Source organism: Corylus avellana, chromosome 5 (assembly GCF_965113065.1).
Source record: "Corylus avellana chromosome 5, dhCorAvel1.hap1.2, whole genome shotgun sequence".
In the NCBI taxonomy this organism is placed as follows: Eukaryota; Viridiplantae; Streptophyta; class Magnoliopsida; order Fagales; family Betulaceae; genus Corylus; species Corylus avellana.
Window position 1 is genome coordinate 27,915,038 of NC_142494.1, and position 24,256 is coordinate 27,939,293.

At 33.2% G+C, this 24,256-nt stretch overlaps 2 protein-coding genes across 2 annotated transcripts; both read right to left on the reverse strand.

The window, feature by feature from the left end:
• Positions 1 to 1,818: 1,818 nt before the first annotated feature.
• On the reverse strand, positions 1,819 to 4,237 carry LOC132181307 (transcription factor MYB106). Its single transcript, XM_059594470.2, has 4 exons — positions 4,001 to 4,237; positions 3,777 to 3,906; positions 2,758 to 3,073; positions 1,819 to 2,663 (listed from the first exon to the last, which is right to left on the reverse strand). Exons 1-4 carry the CDS (start codon positions 4,131 to 4,133, stop codon positions 2,046 to 2,048), a joined length of 1,197 nt encoding a protein of 398 aa, XP_059450453.2. The 5' UTR covers positions 4,134 to 4,237; the 3' UTR covers positions 1,819 to 2,045.
• Positions 4,238 to 18,013: 13,776 nt separating this feature from the next.
• Positions 18,014 to 19,874, reverse strand: LOC132181274 (NAC domain-containing protein 100). Its single transcript, XM_059594412.2, has 3 exons — positions 19,251 to 19,874; positions 18,844 to 19,121; positions 18,014 to 18,735 (listed from the first exon to the last, which is right to left on the reverse strand). Exons 1-3 carry the CDS (start codon positions 19,435 to 19,437, stop codon positions 18,181 to 18,183), a joined length of 1,020 nt encoding a protein of 339 aa, XP_059450395.1. The 5' UTR covers positions 19,438 to 19,874; the 3' UTR covers positions 18,014 to 18,180.
• Positions 19,875 to 24,256: the final 4,382 nt, after the last annotated feature.

The following is a 24,256-nucleotide window of genomic DNA, read 5'->3' on the forward strand; positions in this document are numbered from 1 at the left end:
AGGGGATGCGGCAATCCATACCGTTTACTACAATTAAGTCCCTTACAAATTGATGAGGCAATACATGCACTAAAATGTGGACGGTCATTTTCATATAATGTTGGCTAGGCTACTACATGAGATTGTAAATAAATTGTTATAAAAGTTGTAATACCTAAAGTATTTTCCATTTCCATATATATGCCTCATCTTAGCTAGTTGCATTACAATATATATATATATCCCACATAGTATATAATATTCTCTATATAAAAAGTGGTATCGATCTGAGCATCCACGACCTCTACTACACTTGTGTCCTATGACCATGTCCAACAATGTGCATCAACTTGATTTTATATATGCACATTGTTGGACATGGTCATAGGACACAAGTGTAGTAGAGGTCGTGGATGCTCAGATCGATACCACTTTTTATATAGAGAATATTATATAGTATGTGGGGGTGCGCACTAACACGTATAAGGTGATGGAAGTAAGTTCAGGTGGTAGTGAATATAGATGATGGCATATGCTAGATTTTTTTCAAGAAAATCAAAGTAGTTGCTTTCAGAAAATGAAATGAAATTGAATGATTTTTGACAACGTGAAAGAAATGTGTCTCATCTCCGAACTTGTTAGATGGGTGCGTTGCCTATTATATCAACCATCACCCTATAATTTTGGTCTGCCAAAAACGATGCCTATATATGTGTGTCACACGACCATAAAAGAGCTGATCGCGTGTGATGAGTGACCGCCACCCACCATGTTTTTTGAGCATTCTAAATAAGTAATATGAGAAACCACTTAAATTTAAAATTAGGTACAATTCTAGTAAGTATTCAATTAATTTTAGAAGAAAAATTAATGTAGATCGAAATTAGAAATAGAGCTTGAGCTCACACGTAAGAAAAAATGTTTAAATATTAATTAAATAATCATTAAATTTATTATTTATATCCACTTTCAGAGAATTACCTTTTAAGTAATTAACAATAACGCAGTTATGTATATATATATAGCTTTCTCGCTCTTGTGGTTATCTTTTTCTTGATTTATTTAAACATCATTTTGAACATTAATTTGAAGAGTGTTATCATTTTATTTTTGTTGGTAAAAGTTTATTCCCCTAATCTCACCTTTGATAAAGATGAGTTGGTCACCCACAATCTCCCCTCTCAAACTGGCAAGGCGCAAAAGGTCTGGCCACAAACAAAGATGGCAACCCCTGATCAGTGATCAGCTACATTTCTGCCATTAAGAGCGTTAAGCGTGTAATTGTGAGATTTATGTCTCAAATTGGTGAAGTATAAAGAGTGTGCCAAGCTAATTAATTAAATCCAAGTCCATTAACTTAGAGAGACGGAGACAGAGAGCTAGCTGGGAAAGAGAGAGGAAAGAATTAAATCGAACGGTTGTTTTTTTTTTTTTTAATCAGAGATCCCTTGTAATATATTTTTTTTGCTTTCCAGTGCCTTTTGGCCGCCAGAGAGAGAAATATCTTGCTTACAAGCCAGAATGTGACATGAAACCAACAGCAATAAAGTCTATCATAAATACATCTCTTAGATATTGGACATTATATATTTTATACAAATTAAGAATATACGGGGGAATTAATGTGAGCAACTTCTGAGACTCCATCTAGAATCAGTACTACTTACTCAAGCTTGTACTGGACCATATCCTCAACCCTTGAGCTCTCAGATCTTGATGAAAATGCATAGATTAAAAGGAACAAAGGGCTGAACTATGAACAATTTATATATATATATATATATATATATATATATATATATATATATATATGAGAGAGCAGATTGCCAACAACTGTAATGTTGCTTTCACAGCATTTCAAACATGAGAAGCATTTTATTGCTTTGTTTTTAATATCAAATTTTGTGGAAGCAACCAAAACTACTTTGGCAATATCATTTCTCCATAATAATAATAACTAAAAAACAAATTAATTGCTCTTCACTTGGCTAGCTTGAGGACTGTGGACGTCTACTTCACTTTCTGACAATAATGGCTCTGACATTTTTGGCAAACAGATGATCAACTCAAAACATTGGTGAATCGGAGGGCGGAGAATTCACCAAATTAAGTATGTTATTCCAGTAATTCTTGTTGTCTTCATAGTAGTCACTGCCACTGCCACTGCCGTTGTCAGAATCATCACCTCCGTCTGATAAACTCCGCTCGGAGTTGTTAAGCAAAAGATTAGTGAACCCCTCCTCCCCCACTCCCATCACATTTCCGAAGTGAACATGTCCACCACCACTAGTCCTCAAAGATTCTGGAGTCCATGTGCCTTCCATGGACATTGTCATGTCATGAACACCAGACGTAAAAGACAACGAGTTCTCCATGCCCTCTTTGTATTCTGGCAAATGGGTCGAGTTTTCCAATCGTTTCCAATCCTGCTGATCCCCTTCTTCTTTAACCATTCCGGCCTCCGAAGAGCCCGAAGTACTCCCAACAAACTCAATCGTAGGCATTGGATTCTCCCCGACTCCGGCCGTCATAATCGGCGGCACACTCTCCGAAAATGTAAGTGTCGATGTGGGTGACTCAAGGTCACCGCCAATTCCTGTGGATGCAAGAGCACCGCCGCTTCCTTCCGCTGATCTAGACCATCCACTATTCCAAACTTTTAGTGCGTCCAGAGACCTTGAAGGCTGTTAGAATATAAATTAAATAAGTATTTAATTAAAAAAAATTTACTTGTGTCCTTTACCCTGGATAATATTAAAATATAAATTAAATGATTACCGGAACAGAAGTGGAAGCAGAAGATGAAGAAGCGTTTCCAAGCTGATGATGTTGAAATGATGAATGGGAACGTAGCTTTGATTCTCTAACAAGCCTTGCTTCAGCTTCAAGGCGAGCACTCTCCCACTGAGCCATGTGGCTGAGGTTGGCAGCATTCTTGGATTGGCCGTCGTTGGAGAGTAGGGCATCATTCTTGGCCTTGTGGGTCACAGGGTCGATCCCCATTTTGGCTAACCTTTTCTTAAGATGCGTATTCCAGTAGTTCTTGATCTCATTATCTGTTCTTTTCGGCAAGTGAGTAGCTATAGCCGACCACCTGAGGACAAGACAACAAAGACTTACATAACACAGACATACCTCAAAATTAACTAGAAGAAAAACCCTCGAAATTATCAATGTTTTATGATGATCAGTATGTACAAGAAAGAAACCTCAATTTCTATGACGTTTTGACAAATTCATTTTATAGAACCTTTTCAATTCTATTATGTTTGTTTTTGCATCTAAAGACAAGTAAACAACCAATTTAATAAGAGAGAAAATATAACTCATGGAAACTGTAGAAAGCACATTGTCAAATCTAGGTCAAGACGAGAATTTGTGTAGGTGATAGAGTAGTAGGTGGGTGAATTCAAATACTATATATAATAATTATACTTTCCTGTAGAAAATGAAAATGAAAAATTAAAAAGAAAAAAGAAAGAAAAAAAGTACACTAAACTTTGTTGAAACTGAGGAACTTAAGACTCGGCAGATGAAGCGTCAAATCTTCTTATAATCTTTTTTCGGACAACCCAAGAAGCAATTTTACACTGGAACCATCTGAAGAGGCTTAAAATCATATATGTTGAAGCACTCTTGGCATAAAAGAAGGAAAAAGCAAGCATGATCAGGCAAACTGGCTTCTAGCTAGGTTTGATTTTTATGAAAGAAAAACCGGAAAAGTTCACACAAAATAACACATAAACAAAAGATATATATATATATATATATTTAAAAGAATCTTTATATATATATACCTGTTCCCTAAGAGAGCATGGAGTTGAATGATAGTTTGTTCTTCTTGCAAGCTGAACTTTCCTCTCTTGATATCAGGTCTAAGATAATTAGTCCATCTGAGTCTGCAGCTCTTCCCACACCTCTGAAGGCCTATAAAAACACAAAAGGGTAATTAATTAAAGGCTACAAGAAGAGTGAGAAAATTTGAAGTATTTCCTACAAAGGAGGTAGCAGTGCAAATCACCAGCTTTTGTCGGCAAGGCACGCCAGCTTCCGTGGCCATGTTCTTCAATGTAAGCTAAGAGCTTTTGATCTTCTTCAGGCGTCCATGGCCCTTTCTTCAAACCCACCTTGTCACAGCACGGTGACCGACCCATTTGGAAGTGATGAATTTGCTGCAAAAGAAGTAGAACTAGTTTTTGCTCTTCTTTATTTAACACAAGGAGAGAGAGAGACAGACAGAGACACAGAAAGAGATTTGTCTTTGTAAATGAAGAAATGGGCAGAGGAGAAATGCCAGCGAGATAAATGGGATAAAGAAATAAATATGACCAGAGTATATATAAAACTCGCATGCCAAAAGTACCCCTTATGCTTCCATGTCCAAAAAAGTACGACATGGAAATTAAATGGCTCCTTATGTCTTTTTACAAAAACAAGTTTTTTTATTTTATTTTATTTTTTTTGTAAGTAAGTTACTTTTTGTTACGAAGCAATATAAATATTCAAAAGCCACCTCAACAAAATGATATAAAAATAATGCGGATAGTTTTACCCTAAAAAAATAAGGTACATGGTAGGGAGAGAATAATATAGGAAGTCAATAATAGTACATTAATATTCATATTTACCCAATATTCTAATCCAAAAATTTAAGTTAACGTGTTTAAGTTTACTTAAGTATATTAACTACTTCCTTTCTTTTAATTATTTTTTTTCTCAGAGTGAAAGACAACATTCACACGTACACTCAAAACAAATCTCTTTATCGTGTGTACTGGCCCTACTCTTTCTTGTAGGCTAGTCTTTTTACAAATCTAAGAGTATCACGCGAACAAGAATTGCACAATTCATGAGCCACCTAACACAACTTTGCTCCTCGAGCCATATTGGCAGTGGCGGATCTAGGAATAGGAGTTATCAGGGGCGTAAAAAATTAATTTTTTTTTTCTCTTTATGTATTATATATATTTTTTATAATACGGTAAATACAATCAAAAAATAAATTATATCATAATATATGTATCACAAATCAAATCAAACTCATCAAATTACCCAACAAAAAAAAATAAAAATCAAAGTAACTATTAAAAATCTTCATCTAACGACATCACAAACACATAATAATTTAAACTACTTACGAAATAAACTAAGCACAATTAAATGACTACTAGTGTCTAAGAAAAATGAGTACTTTTAGTGGGCTATTAGCATACGTCTATTTCTTTTAGAAAAGCCTCAAATCTCAAAACATAAATTATATTAGAGTTTAAACCTACATAAAAGAGACTAGAATCTAAATTTAGCCACAAAAAAAAAAAAAAAAAAAAATCACATTTATCTATAAACTATGACTAGAAACACTAAAAAATTCACCCACTATCTTTTTTTAATAATAAACTATTATCTATTCTCTCTCCACTAATAAAATATAACTTTATTCTCTCTCTTTAATAAAAAATAGCCTCATTTCTTTACATAATGGCCATTTAACGACCAATAGAAGGCTAAGGGTGCCCCTGGTAATTTTTTTTTACCAGGGGCACCCATAAAATTTTGAATGAAAATGCTTAATAAATTTTTTTTAAAAAAAAAGGGCAGCCGCCCCTGTGTAAATCCGCCACTGCATATTGGCGTCGAACCAAACGTGTTAAACACCAAAACACTGGTTTAAAAGGAAGTTAATCATTTCTCTTATAACAATTGTTAGGGAACAAAATTACTTAAAAGAGTCCATAAAAATACATTAATATAAATATTTCGGTACCGTTCTAACTCAAAAACAAACTTAAGTTAATAAGCTTGTAATCACTTGAGTATATCGACTATTTTTTTTTATGTAGTCAAAAAAAAATTTTTTTAAAAAAACACAAGCATTGTCGTTACTGTTAAGTGTTAACTGAGAAGTCGGTGAACTTTTATGGCTATTGACTAGGTTGGGTCATAATTTCTCTGACATGGGTCTCTCTCCAATCTTGTATTATCACTTCTGAAGATGCCTTTTATTTTCCACCTTTTTAAGACGTTGGATTTTTAAAAATAGCGTTGCATATTAAACTGAGATATGCTAGAATCAAAAAAAAAAAAAAAAAATGTATATATAAAAGTTTACGTGGTAAGATATTATATTATCTATTTTTTATTTTATTTTTTTTTTTCATAAAAAATATGATGTGATATTTTGTCACATAAATTTTATGGACAAAAATCACAAAATATAGAATTTTTATTATATTCTAGTATTTTTCTATTATACTATAATACGTATATTAAGATAATGGATTTTTTTAAATGCCTCAAAGCATTCACACCTTACTTCCGTGTTTTTTTTAAGGTCCATAGTTGAAGACATTCCAATCGTGATTTGACTTAAAAATCATGTATTGTTAAAAAAAAAAAAACTTTATTTATTTTTTCAAAAATTTGAAAATGTTTTTTTATTTGTTTTTATTTATAATTTTTTTTGTCAAATGCAGTCTTAAATAAGACAACTTTTAATATTTTATTTAAAAACACACTTTTAACTAATAAAATCATAAGCCCAAATAAACTCTTTATACAAATTGTAGTTAAAAACCTTTTTTTTTTTTTTTTTTAGCTACCCATTTTTCAAAAACACTCAATTTAAATATTATCTTTTAAGTCATATTAGAAGCAGCATTTTTATCTCACAACTATTTTATAATGTTATTGTAATAGCCCCAACCAACCCATCAACCCATCGGTCTTCGTTAAAAAACAGAAAACAACTTAAGAGTCAGTTAGAAAGTTAGAACTGATAAAAATATATAATAGTTGTGAGATAATGTGATATATAACATTATTCTTATTCTTATTTTATTGTTTCTTTACAAAACCACTTCAAATCCATTTATAGCACATGCCTTCCATTTGTGGTGCGGTCTAGTTCTCCCTCTTTTGTCACTCAACTCGTCTCAATACTTTAAGACTCATTCTCACGTGAAATATCTAATTGAAATTGATGGTGAATTAAAGAAGACATAATTTGAACTCAGAACCTCTACTTGGATACCATGTTAAATCACTATTTATCTCAGTACTTTATCACGGTATCTTCTGATCGATACTGCTCACAAACGGCTAGTTTTATCAAGAACCCATATAGTGAACCAGAATTTTTATAATGTTCCTAATTGTTATTGATCTTGCAGTTATATTTTGTTGCTTGGCTAAGCCTTTTAGTCTTCACTGAATCTTAGGTTGTTGGCCCAAAAACAATCCAGCTTAATGAAAACTACTTTAGACTAACCTAATCTAGGCTTAGATCCATCTTTAATTTTTTATTTTTTTTTTAAATTAATAATAAATCATATGCTTAGATCCCAACTTTTCCGAGTAAAGAGAAATTAGTGCTCTTGATAATTATATCCTGTATTATATGCCGCCAAACAGATTGATCCACTCCTATCCCTATACCTCCATGTTTGAGGTTCCTGATTGAAGTATGTAGCCCAACCTATCATTGCATTAATCCCCAGAGTCAAAGTTGTCAATGCATGCTTTTCAGTGAAGAATTATTACCAAGGCAAAGCAAAATTATTAACTTTAATTTCCTACTATACCATTTGTGCCCTTCAAATGCAATCCCAGACCAAACCAAACCAAGTGTACTACTGCTACTTCACTGAATTGGAAACACAAAGGATTATAGAGTCAATTCTGGCCCCACTGCAATAACATCACATTTTCCATCATCCACACAATGATGGCTACACAAAATGTGAAAGAAGAAAAAAAAAAAAACCCACAAAAAAACAAAAACTGTTATGTCATGCCCGTGCAAATTGTTAGGCAAAGGCTATCAGGCTGCCGAAGGAGTGAGGTCAGTACTGTCTTTTTCAATCCTTCACGATCATATTTAATATTTGTTTCGTGCGGACCTAATCATCGGCCCCAGAACAGAAGTACTAAAATTATGGATTCTCTATATTGGATAATCCAGATCTCCATGAATAATGCAGCATTATACAATCCTCTTTCTCACTTCTGTCAGGATTCAATTTCAATTATTCTTCTCCACTTCCTTCTGTGAGTTTTGGCTTCTTTTGTTAGGTTACGTGAAATTTGGTTTGTAATTGACTTGGTTTGCACTCAATATCAATCTGGTTAGACATTGAAATTATCTCTACGTTTTAAATAATTTTTTTTTTTTAGGTTTAGAGTCTGTTTGGGATTATGTTTGAGAAATAATTTTTTTTTTTTTTAGGCTTAAAGCCTGTTTGGGATTATGTTTGAGAAATGAGCTTTTAAGTCAAAAAAAGCTTTTAGACAAAAGTTTCGTTTTTAAGCTTTTGTCCAAAGCGTTTTTTTGGTTATTTTTAGGCTTTTTATACCATTAAAAGAGCTTTTAATTTTTTTACTAAACGAATACTTTTTTCTTCAAACTGACTTTTTTAGTGTAAAAAGTATTTTTACGCCCATCAAACGCAATCTCAAATAGGCCCTTAATCCATAGAATTATAGAAACGAGGCTTTGGCTTTTTTTAACCTTTCTGACCCAATTGGAAATCCTATTTCATAGTCGCTTATGATTTTAGGGTTTTATATGGATATAATTAATACTTGATGTATTGTTTATCAAGAAATGGTAAAACTTCGTTAAAACTATGTGAAAGTAGCACATAAATTTTTGTGTTTTGTGTTTTGTGATTTTTTTTTTTTGTTTTTGTGTTCTTTTTCTTTTTCGCATCTCACTTGTGTCAGAGAATATGAAAGATTTCCTAACATATTTCCTGTGAAAAAAAAAAAAACACTGGAGGTACTTCTCCTTCAACCATCCCATTTGTACGGTTGATTTTTTCACTCTGATTTTGTATATTCGAGTATGTTCTAATATTCATTTAAAAAATGTTTATAGATAATGTAAAATTAAAGAAATAAATAAACCAAGGTGACACCAGTGCTAACTAGAGATGGAGAGGATAAGCTTAAGAAGATCCAAAACTTACCCTGGCAGAAAAGGCAGAAAAGGCTGAGAATTAATGGTAGTGATTGAGACCTAGGCTGCTTCCATTGAAGAAGTTTCTTGCAATAGAAATAGTGTAAAGTCTTTTCCTATAGTTTGATTGACGTATTGACCAATTTACTGAAGTGGGACTGTAAGCTTGTGGAGAGGTGTCAAACGATTAATTTAGTGCAAGAAAAGACAAGAGAGGATAAAGAGAGAGGAAAAGGTCCAAGATTTTTTTTTTTTGCCCGTGGGGTTGCAGTAGTGCAAAGCAAAGCAAAGTCTTGTGGATCTAAGTTGAACATATTGGGTAGGATGGTGGGACACTGGGGACACCACCTTAAATTCTCTTTGATCACTGCCAGCTTCAGCATTGTATATGGTCCAACATTGTCTTAAATGATCCTATTAAATGACTACCATTACACTTGTCAATTTCCGACGAACCCATTTGGTCAATTTCTCCTTAAAATTTTTTTAAAAAAATCCAAATGTATGCATCACTAATCTCAGCAAAATATCATTTACAATTTCCTTGACAAAATAGATTTGTAAGTTTCAACCATTTAGGATGGTAGTTTAATGGTTCAAAGAAAATCTTCGAAATTGTTAAATACATATTAGGGCATTGGTTCGAATTGTACAATGAAAATCTCCATGCAAGCATATGCATCTATCATATGAAGTCATCTACGGATGTAGTAGCAACTTGGTTTCAATGATGCTCTGCACAATAATCGTGATACCCTATAACAGGAAGAATATACGAAAGAGATATAGTCAATTAGGTGGAACATAATGCTTGGGTTGGTCATGTGATATCATTAAATAACAATAATCAGTCATATTTATCTAAATGCTTGAAAGCAAACAAACATAGTTGGACAACGATATATCAAATTAAGTGTTTAATTAATAATTGAGTAATGTTAGAAATTTTTCTTATGTCCCTCTTATATCTATTCAAAACGGATGTAGAAGGGCGTATATTGAGTGGAAGGGTGAGGCGAGCCCCTCCATGCATTACAGTCAATGAACAAGTGGGCATTGTTGATGGTCAAAATTGCCAACATGGAATTAATTACCTTTTAAGATGAGGAGAGAGCAGCCACACGAGATGGAACAAGATTCTCTTCTGTCTATTTTGGATTGAAGAATATTTAGTTAATGATCAGGATTTTTTTAGAGAAATCCTAAGGCCATAAATAAGACATTTGTCCCATTAATAATAAATAATAATAAAATAATATATATTTTTAAAAAAAACTAAAAAAACAAAATAATAATAAATTAAAAAAAAAACTAAGGGGTGGTTGAAGCCACCCCATGGCCCTTGGGGGTGGCTTCGGCCACCCCAGACCGGCCCTTCGGGCTGGATTGGCCACCCCCAACGACCAAATTATTATTATTATTATTTTTTTTTTTTTTTTTTTGATTTGGCCATTGGCGGTGGCCGAATCACCCCTAACCCTAATTGGGGTGGTTAGCCACCCCTTAGTTTTTTTTTTTTTTTTTTAAAAAAAAAAAAATTATTATTTTGTTTTTTAATATTTATATTATTTTTTATTACTGGAACAAATGTTTTATAGCCTCAGGATCTCTCTAGATCTCTGTAGAAAAATCCTGATCATTAACTGAATATTTTCCTGTTCAAAATGGACTAAAGAAGATCATGTTCTAAATAGACCGATGATAAAATGAGAAACAATCTATTTGGAAATGACCTCCTTAAAAACACTCCATATCTTTATGTGAAAACCTCTTCTTTGGATCTCAGCCCATTGAGGATTGGTCCAAGGCCTTGTTAAGGCCTAATCTCTTGTTGGGTATTACAAAAAGTACAGGGATGAAATTTCAAATCTGTGCACTGGTCACCTTGGACCAGATTTGGCTGGTCAAGAACAAAACGGTGCATTAAGGGTATATTATATCCAGCCTGAACCATCCAATTCCTTGAAGCTCATTTTATCATCTGTTAAGGCCCATTTGAGGGATTCTCTTCCTGGGCCCATTTGTTTCTCACTGTGTGTTTGAAAGCATTTACGCTCATATTATTATTAGAATTAGGAGTGGCAAAGACCTCATTTTGTAACCCTTTTTTCATCATTGAATATGAAAAAAAAAAAAAAAAAAAAAAAGGAAAAAAAAAAACACACACACACACACATAATTAAGCCATCAAATCGACTATATTTCAACAAATTATGGTCAAAGATCATCATATATTTTACATGGGTCTCCTTTCCCAACTTGTATTTAGTTCCGATATTGCAAATAATAGAGAAAGCATTACCATGACCTATCCTATCCTTCAAGTGGCAGAACAATTGAACAAACACATTGCACTATCAACATATTTGCATTAGTTTTCAGGCATCAAATCAAATCATCAAGTAGTTAACGATAAAAAAATAATAATAATAATTCAATCTAAAAGGTGGGTACCATATTGCTACTATTCATATCACTATTTGCCTAGCCAATAATAGAGAAATTGTAATTAATCTCATTAAATTGGGACCCTAAATTGCAGTTGAAGCCTCAAGCCTCAAGCCTCAAACCTCGAATTTAAATTGCTTTATAATGCTGGGCTTCGGCCCAACATTGGTGTTTTCTTTTTGGTGGACGGCTTGAAATTAATGCACACCAAAGAGATAGCAGACATAGGTTGGTTGATTTTATTATTTTAATGCATATAAAATTAGAAACCACCTGGTCAAAAATAAAATTAATTGCTAGTATAAGTGCATGCATGTAATAGGGTTTCGACAAAGTTGTTACCTGGAAATTATTGTCTTTCTATATATATATATATATATATATAGTTTATCGTACGTACGTTCACGGTCCAATTGCCATACCACGTGACGTCAATATTGTCGGGCAGTATAATGTTCTTAATTTTCTTTAGCCCAGAACTGGATGCATGATGATGATAATGAGGTCCGACAAGGATGTATGTAGGGTTTGTCCACGTTTTACAACATCTCATGGCTCCCACAAAACAGAAATCGCTAAAAGGATTTAGAAAGAATTAGAATCCATACACGTGTTTGATCATCATCATCATCATCATTTCCAATCAATCCGATCGAACAGCTAGCAAGCCAGCACGTGTTAGCTAGATCGGCCAATTAGTTTGGCAGAATTCTCGTCCATATACGTACGTGCTTTTGGATCTTATCTTATTGTACTCGAAATGTCAGGTATAGGTGCCAAGAATTCATTGGAAGAGATGGCATCATGACCTTCTGATGTAAAAGTTAATAATAACGTTGTTTGGTAAGTTTGAAACCACCCGTGCTTTATAAATTAAAGATAGAATGAGAGATAGAAAGAGAACAGGTTCAGTGCATTGCCATGCAAAATATAGCAAAGACAAAGGGAGCAGGAAACAAGAAAGTACGTAGCCATAGAAGGAAATGAATCTATGATCCAAATTATAGGTGCCATGAATATATATATATTTTTTTCTATATTTTTCTATATGAGGAACTTTAATTTCTCCTGAAAACCACCACGGACTTATATATAATAAAGTTAAACAAGGATAAGCTTTACCATTCTTATCCAACGTACGAGTCCATTCAATCATTCATGAGTACTCATGAGACAGTCCCAATGGGATATTTATTTATTTATCTTGAATATATAGGAAACTAAGCTAGTGAAAGAGAGAAAAAGATAAAGGTAATTAAATTTCCTCTATCCTAAAACATAAACATAAAAGATATAAAAACTTCTCCAATTCTTACTCTTGCACGCTTTTTTTTTTTTTTTTTTTTTTTTTTTTGAGGGTTATATTTTTACAAATTATTTAGCCCCACAAACCTTACTTACTTTCAACACATGAATAGAGAATATCTAAGTTATCTAACACATAAATCTCACTTTCTTACTTCTTAGCCACAAGCTAGTGCCCTTAAATAACACGGTTATCTAAATGAATTAAATAACCATTTAATTTCTATGTACTAGAAGCTAGCTTAATTAATACACATGTACACATACACAAATATTTTTCTTGCCATAATAATAATAATAATAATAATTCTAAAGAAAAAATCAAGCTTCCTTGAATTGTTATTATTAGAAAGAGAGCAGCATAGAAAGAGCATAGTAGAGTGGGGGGAGGGAGTCATAACTCCCTCCTCCCCGCCTCCTTTCTCTTTCCCACTTTTCCCTCCATTTTCCCACCTCTACCATAGATCAATCAAGGTGCGTATGTCAATGGTCCTCAGAATGGTTTTTAGTGGCGTGTGGCTAGTTGGCGGTGGCGTGTGGAACGCGTGAGGGCATGTGTTGGGTTTTTGTTAATTTTTTTTCACTTTTTATATCACATCAACATCAAAATATTCTAACTTTTTTACTTTGTATATCACATCATTCATTTTTTTTTATTATTATTCAAATAAAAAAATCACTACAAAATAAATTTTTTTCACTTTTTCATACCACTTTTTCACTTTTTTATATCAAACATTCTTACTTTTTTTAACATCAATCTACATCAACTACAGTGTCTAGACCAACTCATTTACCAAACACCACCGATTCATGATCCATGAAAAACTATATATGTTCAATTTTAAAGACATCTATCTATCTTAAGTCAATTTTTATATTAACCCTTTAACAAAATTATTTGTTTATTGCTATTTATATATTTAATAAAGAACCTTGGTAGTCCACGAAAAGCATAAAAAGAATATACTCTTTTCTCTTTGAGAAATGACTAAACTTAATTAGCAAGATTGATTAGGTAATTCCAAAAAAAGAAAAAAAGAAAAAAAGAGATTGATTAGGTATTGGAGCTCAACAGCAATCGTGAAGGATACGATCGAATATGAATACGGGTTTCCGAAAGAGACTTTTCTTACGTAATACAAATGTGGGTCCCAGAATGACGCATTCAAAAACCCAAGTGGGGTCCACGCGCAACGTTTCGATCCTCGGGGGCCTCGGCCCCACCTACACCTGCCTAACTTTGTCGTCCAAGTTCGGTTAGGGCCCAGGCTAATTCCACCTCCTACCAATTTTATAAATTCTGATCACAAAAGCTGTTTCTATAAAGGGATGTCATACGGCCACAATTTAAATTTAATTTTGGTGTAACTTTTAGTCTAAATTTTTCTCTCTCTAGTGTAAGGCCCTCTCTTCTCTACATGCAATTTTTTTAAAAAAAAATTAAGAGAAAAGTTGGGCCAAAGTTGAGTTTAAATTGTGTCTTTATCATTTTTCTTTACAAATAGGTATGAAAAAATTGTTTAAATATAAATAAATAAATTTTTAAGAGATATATGATAATTTTATAGATTGAATTTAAATAATTTTTTAAAGCTAATTTATAAGAAAAAAAATAAGAATTTATCCATTTGGATATGTTTGTTAATGTCTTTTAAAATATATATATAAAAAAAAAAAATTTGAAAAAGTGTTTGACATGACATAATTTGGAATTGTGTTCGAGAAATAGAGATTTTAAGTCAAAAAAAGTTTTTGGGCAAAAACTTCATTTTTAAGCTTTTGCCAAAAGTACGTTTTTGTCATTTTTAGGCTTTTCAGACTCTTAAAAGTGCTTTTAATTTTTTTTACCAAACAAATGTTTTTTTTTCCTTCAAACGAACTTTTTGAGTGTTAAAAGCACTTTTAAACCCCTCAAACTCAATCCCAAACAGGTCATAAGGACAAAGTCTTCCTTCAAACTGTGTTGAAGGAATTTCCTTCAACTTTAGTATATAAAAGTGACATGTATCAATTTTTTTAATAACATGTGAGATGCACATGAGTTTTTAATAAAATTTATTTCAATTTTGTCCATGCTATTAAAAAAAACATGTGTATCTCACATGTTAAGGGACATATGTCACTTTTATAGATTAGGTTGAAGGAAATTCCTCCAATCCAGTTTGGAGGAAAACTTTGTCCACATAATAATAAAAATAGTTTTAAGTATTTTGTGTTTTAGATTTTTATTGTTTTTGTTTTGAAATCCGAAAAAGAAAAGAAAAAAGTATTATCAAACAAAGGTTAATGTCATCTTCCTTGCCCGTTGATTGATCCCAACGTGGAATCATTCCGTGTCAACAAAAAAAAAAAAATTATGATTTATGGATAGCATTTTCAATAACTTTGATAGATGGGTACCCCCTAAACTAGTGAACTAGGTTAGAATGGTCTCCTGATTTTAGTCTTGAGTTCATTTAATATATAGGTTGTAACATCTCATGGTTGTGACACATAATTATTGAGATTACTATACATTATATCATACCCACATGAAAATGTCACGCGCAAACCTTTGATAAGTAACCATGCATACATCTATTCATTCTTTACACACATTATAGAATTTCTTCAAAATTCTCATAATCCTTGTTATATTCCATTTATCTCAATAATTTTCGTTGATAAAAACTAATAAATTAAATTATTTAACAATTATAATTTAATATTAATTGTCATAAATCATTTTCCATCCGTGCTTGTAGATTCAATTGCGTGAGTATCATATATATGACTTATAGCACACTAGTACCCCTAATTTAGATGCTTTACTAGGTTGGCCTAGTTTTTCCAACCTACACCTAAATCAATTAAAAGATAAAACAATCTATTTGTCCGTACTGTAATTGTTTCCACAAATTAAGGCTTATTCAATTGTTGGACCACACTATAAGACATGATCATTTGAATAAGTATAACAATCGAAACATGAACAAAGTTTTTTGTTTTTTCTGTTTTTCTTTGACAAGCTCAAATCTTTTAACTAAATAGGACTATATTTCTTTTTCTTTTTAAAATTTTTTATAGATATTATCGGTACTTCTAAAAGAATTGCAAATCTCACTTCCCTTAAAGATGATTACCACTCCTATTTTATGGAAACAATTTTTATGAACTTACTTCTCACAAACACCTTTTATTTTACGGAAAAATAAAATTTCAATTTTACATCTTTCAATGCAGAGGAGCCTAGTTCACGCGGCTACCCCGAATAGAGTGGTTGCTTGCACGACCACCCCAAACAAAGATGAGGCCACCCTCAAATTGAGGATGCCATTCTATCACCATGCAGTAATTTTTTAAATGTTCTTTACTCTTATTTATTAAGTTAAAATATTGACTTAGGCATCGAAGTGCTTCACTACCAGCGCACCCAACGAGGTCATTCAGGGTTGTTTTATTCTTAATGTAAGTTTTGTTGGCTTGAAATACGGTGTCCAACTATCTTATTCTTCAACCTTCATTAATTTTTTAATTCAATTCTGTGACCCGTATGCCTTGATTATTGCTATCCGTTTTTAAGGGTGAGGGTTGGCTCTACAATGAGAATCCCCAAATTTATATATATATATATATATATATATAAATAAAGCTTGTAACAAAAACACTTCTCAAGCAATAGTGGACAAAAATGCACTCTACACCTAGGAATCTAGGATAGAGAACACTTGTAACATATCAACTAATTATAGTACGGACAAACATTCACTCTTTTATATCAAAGGTATACAGCTAGGGAGATATTGTTCCAAACTTATATGAACTTTCTTTTCCCTTTCTCATTAAGGGACAAAGAATAACTTCAAATTTCATTTGTAATAAATAGGAAGGATAATTTCATAGTAATTAATTGTTACAGTTTACGGGCTCTTTGACATGGTTATTTCCCTAAAAAAGAAGGAAAAATGTGACAGACTTTTGTAGAGTCTACGAGCCCCGACATAGTTGAAAGTTGAATGTATAAATTAAAACTTTGGAGAGAAAAACTCTGTTCATAAGATACGATTCTCCATCATGCAAAGCTTTAGCTTTGTTGAATAATTCGCCAACTTTGGGATCTCTTATTACATTGCAATAGAAATTAGAAACTTCACAGCACTTGCTCCAAATTATTTGTGTCTGAATGCTTGGATGATAAGCTTTAAGGCATCCAGCACATCACATAAAAAAGTTTACTTTGTTGACTTTCTACACCTCTTTTGGTGCCAAATTACCCTTGATTGGATGAAAGAGAATCTCATATACCCAATGGCCCATTAAGCATTGGAAAAAGGCTGTCCTGCAAGTGTTTTTGGATATAACACTCCTCTGTGCAAAATCACCTTTTTTCTATTTTGATGAAAAGGTTAAATCATATTTATAAAAACGACCGCAAAAATTCAGATAATTCCTCTTGAATTGGAGCGCTTATTTCCTTTGTTATCTCAAATACTCCCGACTCTATCTCAATATCTTCCCTTTGAAAAGTTAGAAAAGTTAATAGAAGTACAAATTTTTGTGTCTATTGGGCTGCGACTAGATCTTTTTCTGGCTGCAATTTCTAATACCCTTTCCCTCCCATCTCGGTTCTATTATTAGTGTGAATGATCCTCTTGCTTTATTGTCGTACTCTTAGTTATTTCTTTGTTTTTCTTGTTGTGTTGTGTTGTTTGCTTTGTTTTGTTGTACTCGCAAAAAAAAAAAAAAACAAAAAGATTAGTCTAGGATTCAAACTAATACTTGAGCGTTTGACATGATTAATTAAATGAGTCGTGTCCGTTTCATTTCATATAATCGTATATTCCTGACTCAATATAACATGAATCCGACTAACGAACCCGAATTGCCGCCCAAGTCAAACTTCATACATTGTTAGGTACCCTATAATAATTACATATTATATCAGTTTGAAATTTGTAAACTCTTTAGCTTTCAATTTTTATTTTATTTTTTAAATTTTTTTTTAAAGGCTACTAATATAACAAGTGAAAAAAGAATCATCAAGTAATCAGCCAAAGAAAATGTAGTCATTGGATCTGTTTTGTGAAAACTGAAATGGCCCTTCTGATTTGCAGTGCTTTGTTTATTAATTCACATATAGAACTTTGGGTTGGCGGCCTAACAAAGTGAACATCAATTTAAATTAAAAATGGCTTTATTTTTTCTATTTCTTTTTTTTTTTTTTTTTGGGTAGGAATTAAAGCATTTTTTACAAATAAAGTGAAAATAAGCAATTAGTATATTAATTCTAAGTCAATAATTTTGTATACAAGCAAACTTACATTTATAAAGCTATCAGTTGAATGCTGATGAACTTAATTTTTCAATATACATGCATTTTCTTTACAAACTAATCTGCATGCAGAAAATCTTTATACAGCACCACAAATATTTAACAACTAATAATTCCCTGAAAACCCTTTTCCAGTTGTCCTTTCTCATCCTCCATAAGCATTCTTCCATCTTCAAAGTTAATAATTCCATAGACAATCAATGTCAACTGGCCCAGCACAACTTGATGGCTCTTGATCCTCAAAAGACCTTTGAGCCATGTCATGGTTGGATACCACTGAAGAGATATCGGTGCTAAAGGCAGTTTCAGGGGAGAACTCTGCTTTTGTACTCTGTTCCATGCTTGGAGCCTGATGTTCAAGCAGAATCCTCAATATGGACTCTTGGTGCATTAAAGCAGAATCTGGGTAGTGCAAATTTCCCATGTTTGGAGCAGAGGAAATATACGCTGGGTTTGAGGAAGATGAGGCAGCTACTAGATGAGAGTTGAAGCTATCAACCATGTCTTTGTTGGTCTTCTGGTCCTCCATTGGATCGGAGAAGCAGGTCACGTGAGGCGACATCTCCCGAACACGTGTTCTTGTTTCGCTGTTGTATGAAGAAGACTCCATTAATGGAGGCAACAGTGAAGGACGTGATTCGTTGGCATAGGAGCCTAAGGCCACCAACCCAGAAATGTGGGTTTTCTTCCCAGCTGAGATTTTCTTAAAAATTCTAGATATTACCCACTCGTTCTGAAAGATAAACAAAGATTAAAAAATAAATAAAAAAAATTCAAGAAAACAACATAGAATAATAGGAGAAAATAGATAACAACAAAGCAAACAGAGCAAGAGCTTTACCTTGGCTGTTTTGGGGAGATTGTATGCAGAATATTTCCCCTCTAATCTATATTCATGCATGACCCAACCGGTTTTTTCTCCTTTGGGAGCCCTCCCCTTGTAGAAAACAAGAGTTTTCTTCATTCCTACCAGTTCTCTCCCCCTAAATATTTCCTTGTCTTTCCCTGTGGCTTTCCAATATCCAGCATCAGTAGCTCTGTTTGTTCTTAAACCAGTTGGGTACTTTCTGTCTCTGACACAGAAGAAATACCATTCCTTTTCACCCATTTTAGCCCTCCCTTCATTGGACAAGAAAAAAGGTTGAAATTAGATCAAAATTTCAGCATATAGCCAGCTAACCATATGAAAATCAAAATACAAAGAGAAACAGAGGAAAGCAGAGAGAATATCTGATTCAGGAAACTCACATGGCAAATCCCAAGGCTCACACTTATTGAGGTCGACCTCGCCGATTGCTATAGCAGAGAAGTTGGTGTCAAGAACCTTTGGGGATAGGTAGTGAGTTATAAGTTCTTCATCTGTCGGGTGAAATCGAAAACCTGGTGGCAATTCTAATTGACCATCTTCATTTCTAAGCCTAGAAACGTTCTCCATTCCTCCAAATCCCCTGTAAAACCCTCTGTTTTCAGAAATCAAACCTGAAATTTTTCTCTAAATCCTCAATGGGTTTTCACAAAGAGAAAAAAGCCAACCTACAGAACCAAGTCTTTTGCAAACCCAGGCCTGATGTATATCTATAATTTCTCAATGAATTCCTACTAAAAATCCCTAATTTTCTGTATTCAGAGGAAAACAGGGGAAACCAACCCAACAAGAATACAAAGAGAGATATACTGTTAGAGAAGAGAAGGGAAACTGAGAAGGTTTCAGATACAATATGAACGTAATTTCAGAACTGAAGACAAGAAAGGAGGGCTATGAGCGATTGAAATGTTTAAGAAAAGAAACTCTGTTTTAAGAAGCAGGACCCCTTAAGTAGTGGTTTTTGGAGAGAAAGAAGCGTGGCTTGTAAGAAAACTTGAAGGGTAGTTTCAGGGATGTCAGCTACTAACGTTTGGGTAATAATTGTCTTTTTCAATTTGACCGGCAACCACTCACCTCCACACCCTGCAAGTAAAGGTGATAACGGATAACAAATGCTTTTGTACTTTAATCAATTCAAGCAATTATCTTTACCTGTAATTATAGTTAAAAACAGGAAAAATATAAAAAAGCTTCATAAACTATCAGCCGTTTTCGATTGAGCTCCTTAATATTTTAAAAGTGATAAAGTAGCCTTCCAAACTACTAAATTATTACATTTTGGCCACTCTGTTAGTCAAAACCGTCAGTTTGGACAGAAATTCAAAACGACGTCGTTTTGTTGGGAGCTACTTTATCACTTTCTGAACATTAGAGAGCTAAAATGAAAACGGCTAATAGTTTAGGGGGCTTTTTATATTTTTCCCAAAACATTTTTTTTTATAAAAGGGCATTGTAGTAACTTACTCATAACAAAACAACGTCGTTTTGCAGTTTCCGTCCAAATTGACGGTTTTGACTAAAGGAGTGGCCAAAATGCAATAGTTTGAAAGTTTGGGGGCTACTTTATTACTTTTGAAACATTGGGGGGCTAAATAAAAAACGGCTGGTAGTTTGAGGGGCTTTGTTATATTTTTTCCTTAAAAACAAATAAAAGAAAAAAGAAATCAAGAGAATGAAGTCACTACATATGGTGGTTGGTATCTTCTTAACCAAAGTTATCCTCTGTGCAATAAAAAGTTTGTTTGTGGGGGAGGTCAGAGGTGAAACCCCGACGCGTACAAGTTTTACTCGTTTTGGTGCAAAAAAGCCGCCTTTATGTTATCATAAACTGCAGAAGATCACAAAAGCGCACATCCCATCGATCAACAATCATCAAAAAGAAACTAAAAAATCATGTCAATTTCACCAAATTACCCCCAACCCCCACCATCTCATCCACTTGATTATATATTCCTTTGTATTTTTCGCAGGTTGCGAAACCCTTTGTAGCGATGCACCTTCCTTGATGAAGAGATATTATTAGGCTTGAGGTTTCTTTGGCAGTCTTTGTCTCTGGCTTCTGGGCCATGGGCAGACACGCCGGCACAATGATGATCACCGGCGACGGGGAGGGCCGGCAGGGCAATGGGCCTCCCAAAAATCTTGAAAAAAAATAAGTTAACAGGATTTGAAAAAATAAAATAGTAAGCAATATTGGCCCCCCACTGAAAAAATCTTTATAAAAAAATAGTTGGCCCTATATGGTCCTCACAAAAATCTTGGAAAAAACTAATATAATTCTATTAAAATTGTGTTGTTCTCATTTGTTTTAATAAGTAGTACTACTATAATAATTGTCTTGTTTTTATTTATTTTAGTTTATGGAATATATGTAGTCAATTTTTTTAGTCTTATGATGTAGGAAGAAAACTCTTCTTAATTCTTGAGAATATATAAACTCATCAAGGAATACTGATTAGGATTTAAAGGATTGCCTTTAAAAGAACTTTTGTTTGTCTAGGAAGGTGTGTTTGGCAAACCATTCTCATTTTTTTTTTTTTTTTTAAATAGTAACAAGAATTGATTGATGCGATATAAAATGAGAAAAGAGTTTTAAATTTTTTTGTGAGAAAAAAAAAAAGAAAGTGCCTAAAGTTGTTTGGCAATGAGAAAAAAGAAGTTTGGCCTTTTTTTAAAAAAAAAAAAAGAAGAGAAAAATAAGAATGGATTGATGTTATATAAAGATGAGATGAGTTTTTAATTTTTTTTGTGAGAAAAAAAAAAAAAGTTGTTTGGTAATGTGAAAACAAAAAAAAAAGTTTGACTTTTTTTTGGAGAAAAAAAAAGAGTGGATTGCCAAACAATCTTCCTTTGTAAATGGAATGGTTTATTTAATTTATATAGAACTATGCAAGGGTGGACCCAAGGTATAGGTCCCAAAATTTTCAAAAATTGTCTTAAAGTATGCATATTTATAAAGTTGTCCCCCCAAAATAATATTTGTGTCCCTCTTTAATTTTATTATTATTATTTATTTTTTTTAAGTTTTGCCCTTTCTTCCAACATAAAATAATAATAATAATAATAATAAAAACCTTCAAATACCCCCATTTATTTAGTTTTCCTACATATTCAAAGGTACCTTTTTCTTGGACCCAATAACTCATATATGTTTAGTTTATCTTGCTATTTGTTTATACTATTGTATTTTTGTGATTCCATAAGATTAAATTTAAGACTTTTATGCTTTTATTTTATATAAACACGCACAAACACACAAACATAAAGATTATATGTATCGATGTGCTTTTGTATTTATTTTGTATAAAAAAAAAAAAAAGTCATCCCTTCCACTCCATAAATCCTAATTCCGCCACTGGAACTATGTGTCATTTATATCACTACTTATGCCTGAAGAAACAGTTTAGTTGAGATGTTGGACATTTTGCCACAGGAGAAAATGTCTTGTTTTTGGGTACTTATCAGTTGTTCAGTTTGTCGTGGCCGGGTGGCAAAAATTGCAGGCCACCTATTTCTTAGTCCTAACTTGTTTGTTTAATTATTGGTGAGTTTTCTCGGCTTCCAAGTCTCTCAACGTATAAAACTTTGTCTCCGCCGCTGCATGCGATGGATGACCTTGAACCCTTCGTAAATAAGAAAAAGTCAAACTGATTAATATAGCAGAGGAAATAGTTAGAGTGGTTTCCTATGGACTTTCTATGTGCATGGAAGAAAAAGCTAATTTGTGTTTTACTATATATTATCATCCAAAAGAAAATAAATAAAGTTGTTTTTGTAAAGTCTTAATCTAGGGGTTAATTAACCAATACAAGCCATGCCTTTTCTTGCTACCTATCGATCCAATTAAGTCAATTTTTGTAAACAATTGGCTTGTGCATCAAAGTCTCTAGGGAAGCTTCGATCTATCCATTAAAAGTAAGTATACCAAAACTTGAATTACACATAAGTACTTAAATCATTAATCCCCCCGTAATCTCGTTTTCATCAAAACTTGCTTGTCAAATGATCATAATTTCAACCCAACAACAAATTTTGTCCGCATCCGACCAGGGAAGAAGACAAAAGCAATGTGAAACTCACACCCTATGCTTTCAACTCCATCAAAGGCTTCAAGCCACGTATGGGGTACAAGTACACCTGCTTCATACCCACAAAGACGTACGTTTACACGTAATTCTTCTCTTGCTGCTTGTTTTACATGGGAAAATACATGTAATAAAATTACATGCTTTAATTTAGAAGAAAATTTTATTAGTTGAGTAATGATTGATCCTACGGAAGAGTGAGATAAGATTAATATATATTAAACAAATAGAGAGATAATAATTTCCCCTTAGATTAATCAAGTTTTTGGGGGAGAAGGTTATGAAAAGGAAATCAGATGACGACTGATTATAAATTTTTTTTTTAAAAAAAATAGTCATAGACTCATAGGATCATCTTTTTTGCCTAGATTAGTATGCAATAATTGAATATTGCTTTAAATAACGCCAAAGTAATCCTTTCCCTTTCAGGAAACAATATATAATTATGCACCCGCCAAGCGTGGCACTGCTAGCTATTTTGAGGAATTTCAATCGTCTTGGCAACCCTAATGATCCGACGGCCGAGGCTCACTCACACCGTCAGAGGTCAACACAGCAAACGAGAGGAATAGACAGTGCCGCCACTGCCGTCGGTGAGCCAAGAAAATCGGCCCACTTGGGAAGTTCTGATTGGGTGCGTGACAAAAGTTCGGCACCAAACAGTGTAAGTGGGTTTTGAACTTTTGACCCATTATAAGCTGAGCTGGCATGTGGGCCCTGCTTCCCGTGTTCCGACATGAGGCCGCCATTAGAGACAGAAACGTGTCCAAAATTGGTTCGTGGAAAAGTCTTACAAAAGTAAAAGAAGGAGAAATAGGGTTCGATCCATCATAATAAAAAATAAATAAAAAAATCATGCCACCCAATTAAAGACTAATCAACATTATTAACAACTGTCAGATATAACAGAACTTGACATTAGTATGTGAAACAAATAACTACAACCCATCAGGGCTTGGAAACAAATTTCATCAAAAAAATTTGTTCTTTTTTTCTTATTTTCTTTTTGGGTTTTCAATTTCATTAAAGAGCTGTCCTCAAGAGGTAGTTCAATCGGCTGAGACCACGCTTAATGAAATCGAGTTCACTAGTTCGAATAATTTTTTTCCTCTTGTACGGACATGTCAAAAAAAAAATACATTGAAGAGCTTTGAAAGTAATGACTCTTTTAGTATCTTTTAGTTGTAGAAAATCTCAATTAGTCAATATTTATTAATTCTATTTTGGGGAATTAGGTACCGATTAATGGCTGCTCTAAAAGCTTTAGCTGCCAACAGATTAGTGCAACCTAAATAAATGATTTG

Bases quoted from the DNA above. Each gene is read 5' to 3' on its own strand.
- LOC132181307 (XM_059594470.2), bottom strand. From the start codon at position 4,133: ATGGGTCGGTCACCGTGCTGTGACAAGGTGGGTTTGAAGAAAGGGCCA. The intron at 3,074-3,776 runs GTATATATATAT...TCTTGTCCTCAG, and splicing joins CATGCTCTCTTAGGGAACAG to GTGGTCGGCTATAGCTACTC. The intron at 2,664-2,757 runs GTAATCATTTAA...ATATTCTAACAG, and splicing joins CTGCTTCCACTTCTGTTCCG to CCTTCAAGGTCTCTGGACGC.
- LOC132181274 (XM_059594412.2), bottom strand. From the start codon at position 19,437: ATGGAGAACGTTTCTAGGCTTAGAAATGAAGATGGTCAATTAGAATTG. The intron at 19,122-19,250 runs GTGAGTTTCCTG...TGTCCAATGAAG, and splicing joins TGAGCCTTGGGATTTGCCAT to GGAGGGCTAAAATGGGTGAA. The intron at 18,736-18,843 runs GTAAAGCTCTTG...TTTATCTTTCAG, and splicing joins ATCTCCCCAAAACAGCCAAG to AACGAGTGGGTAATATCTAG.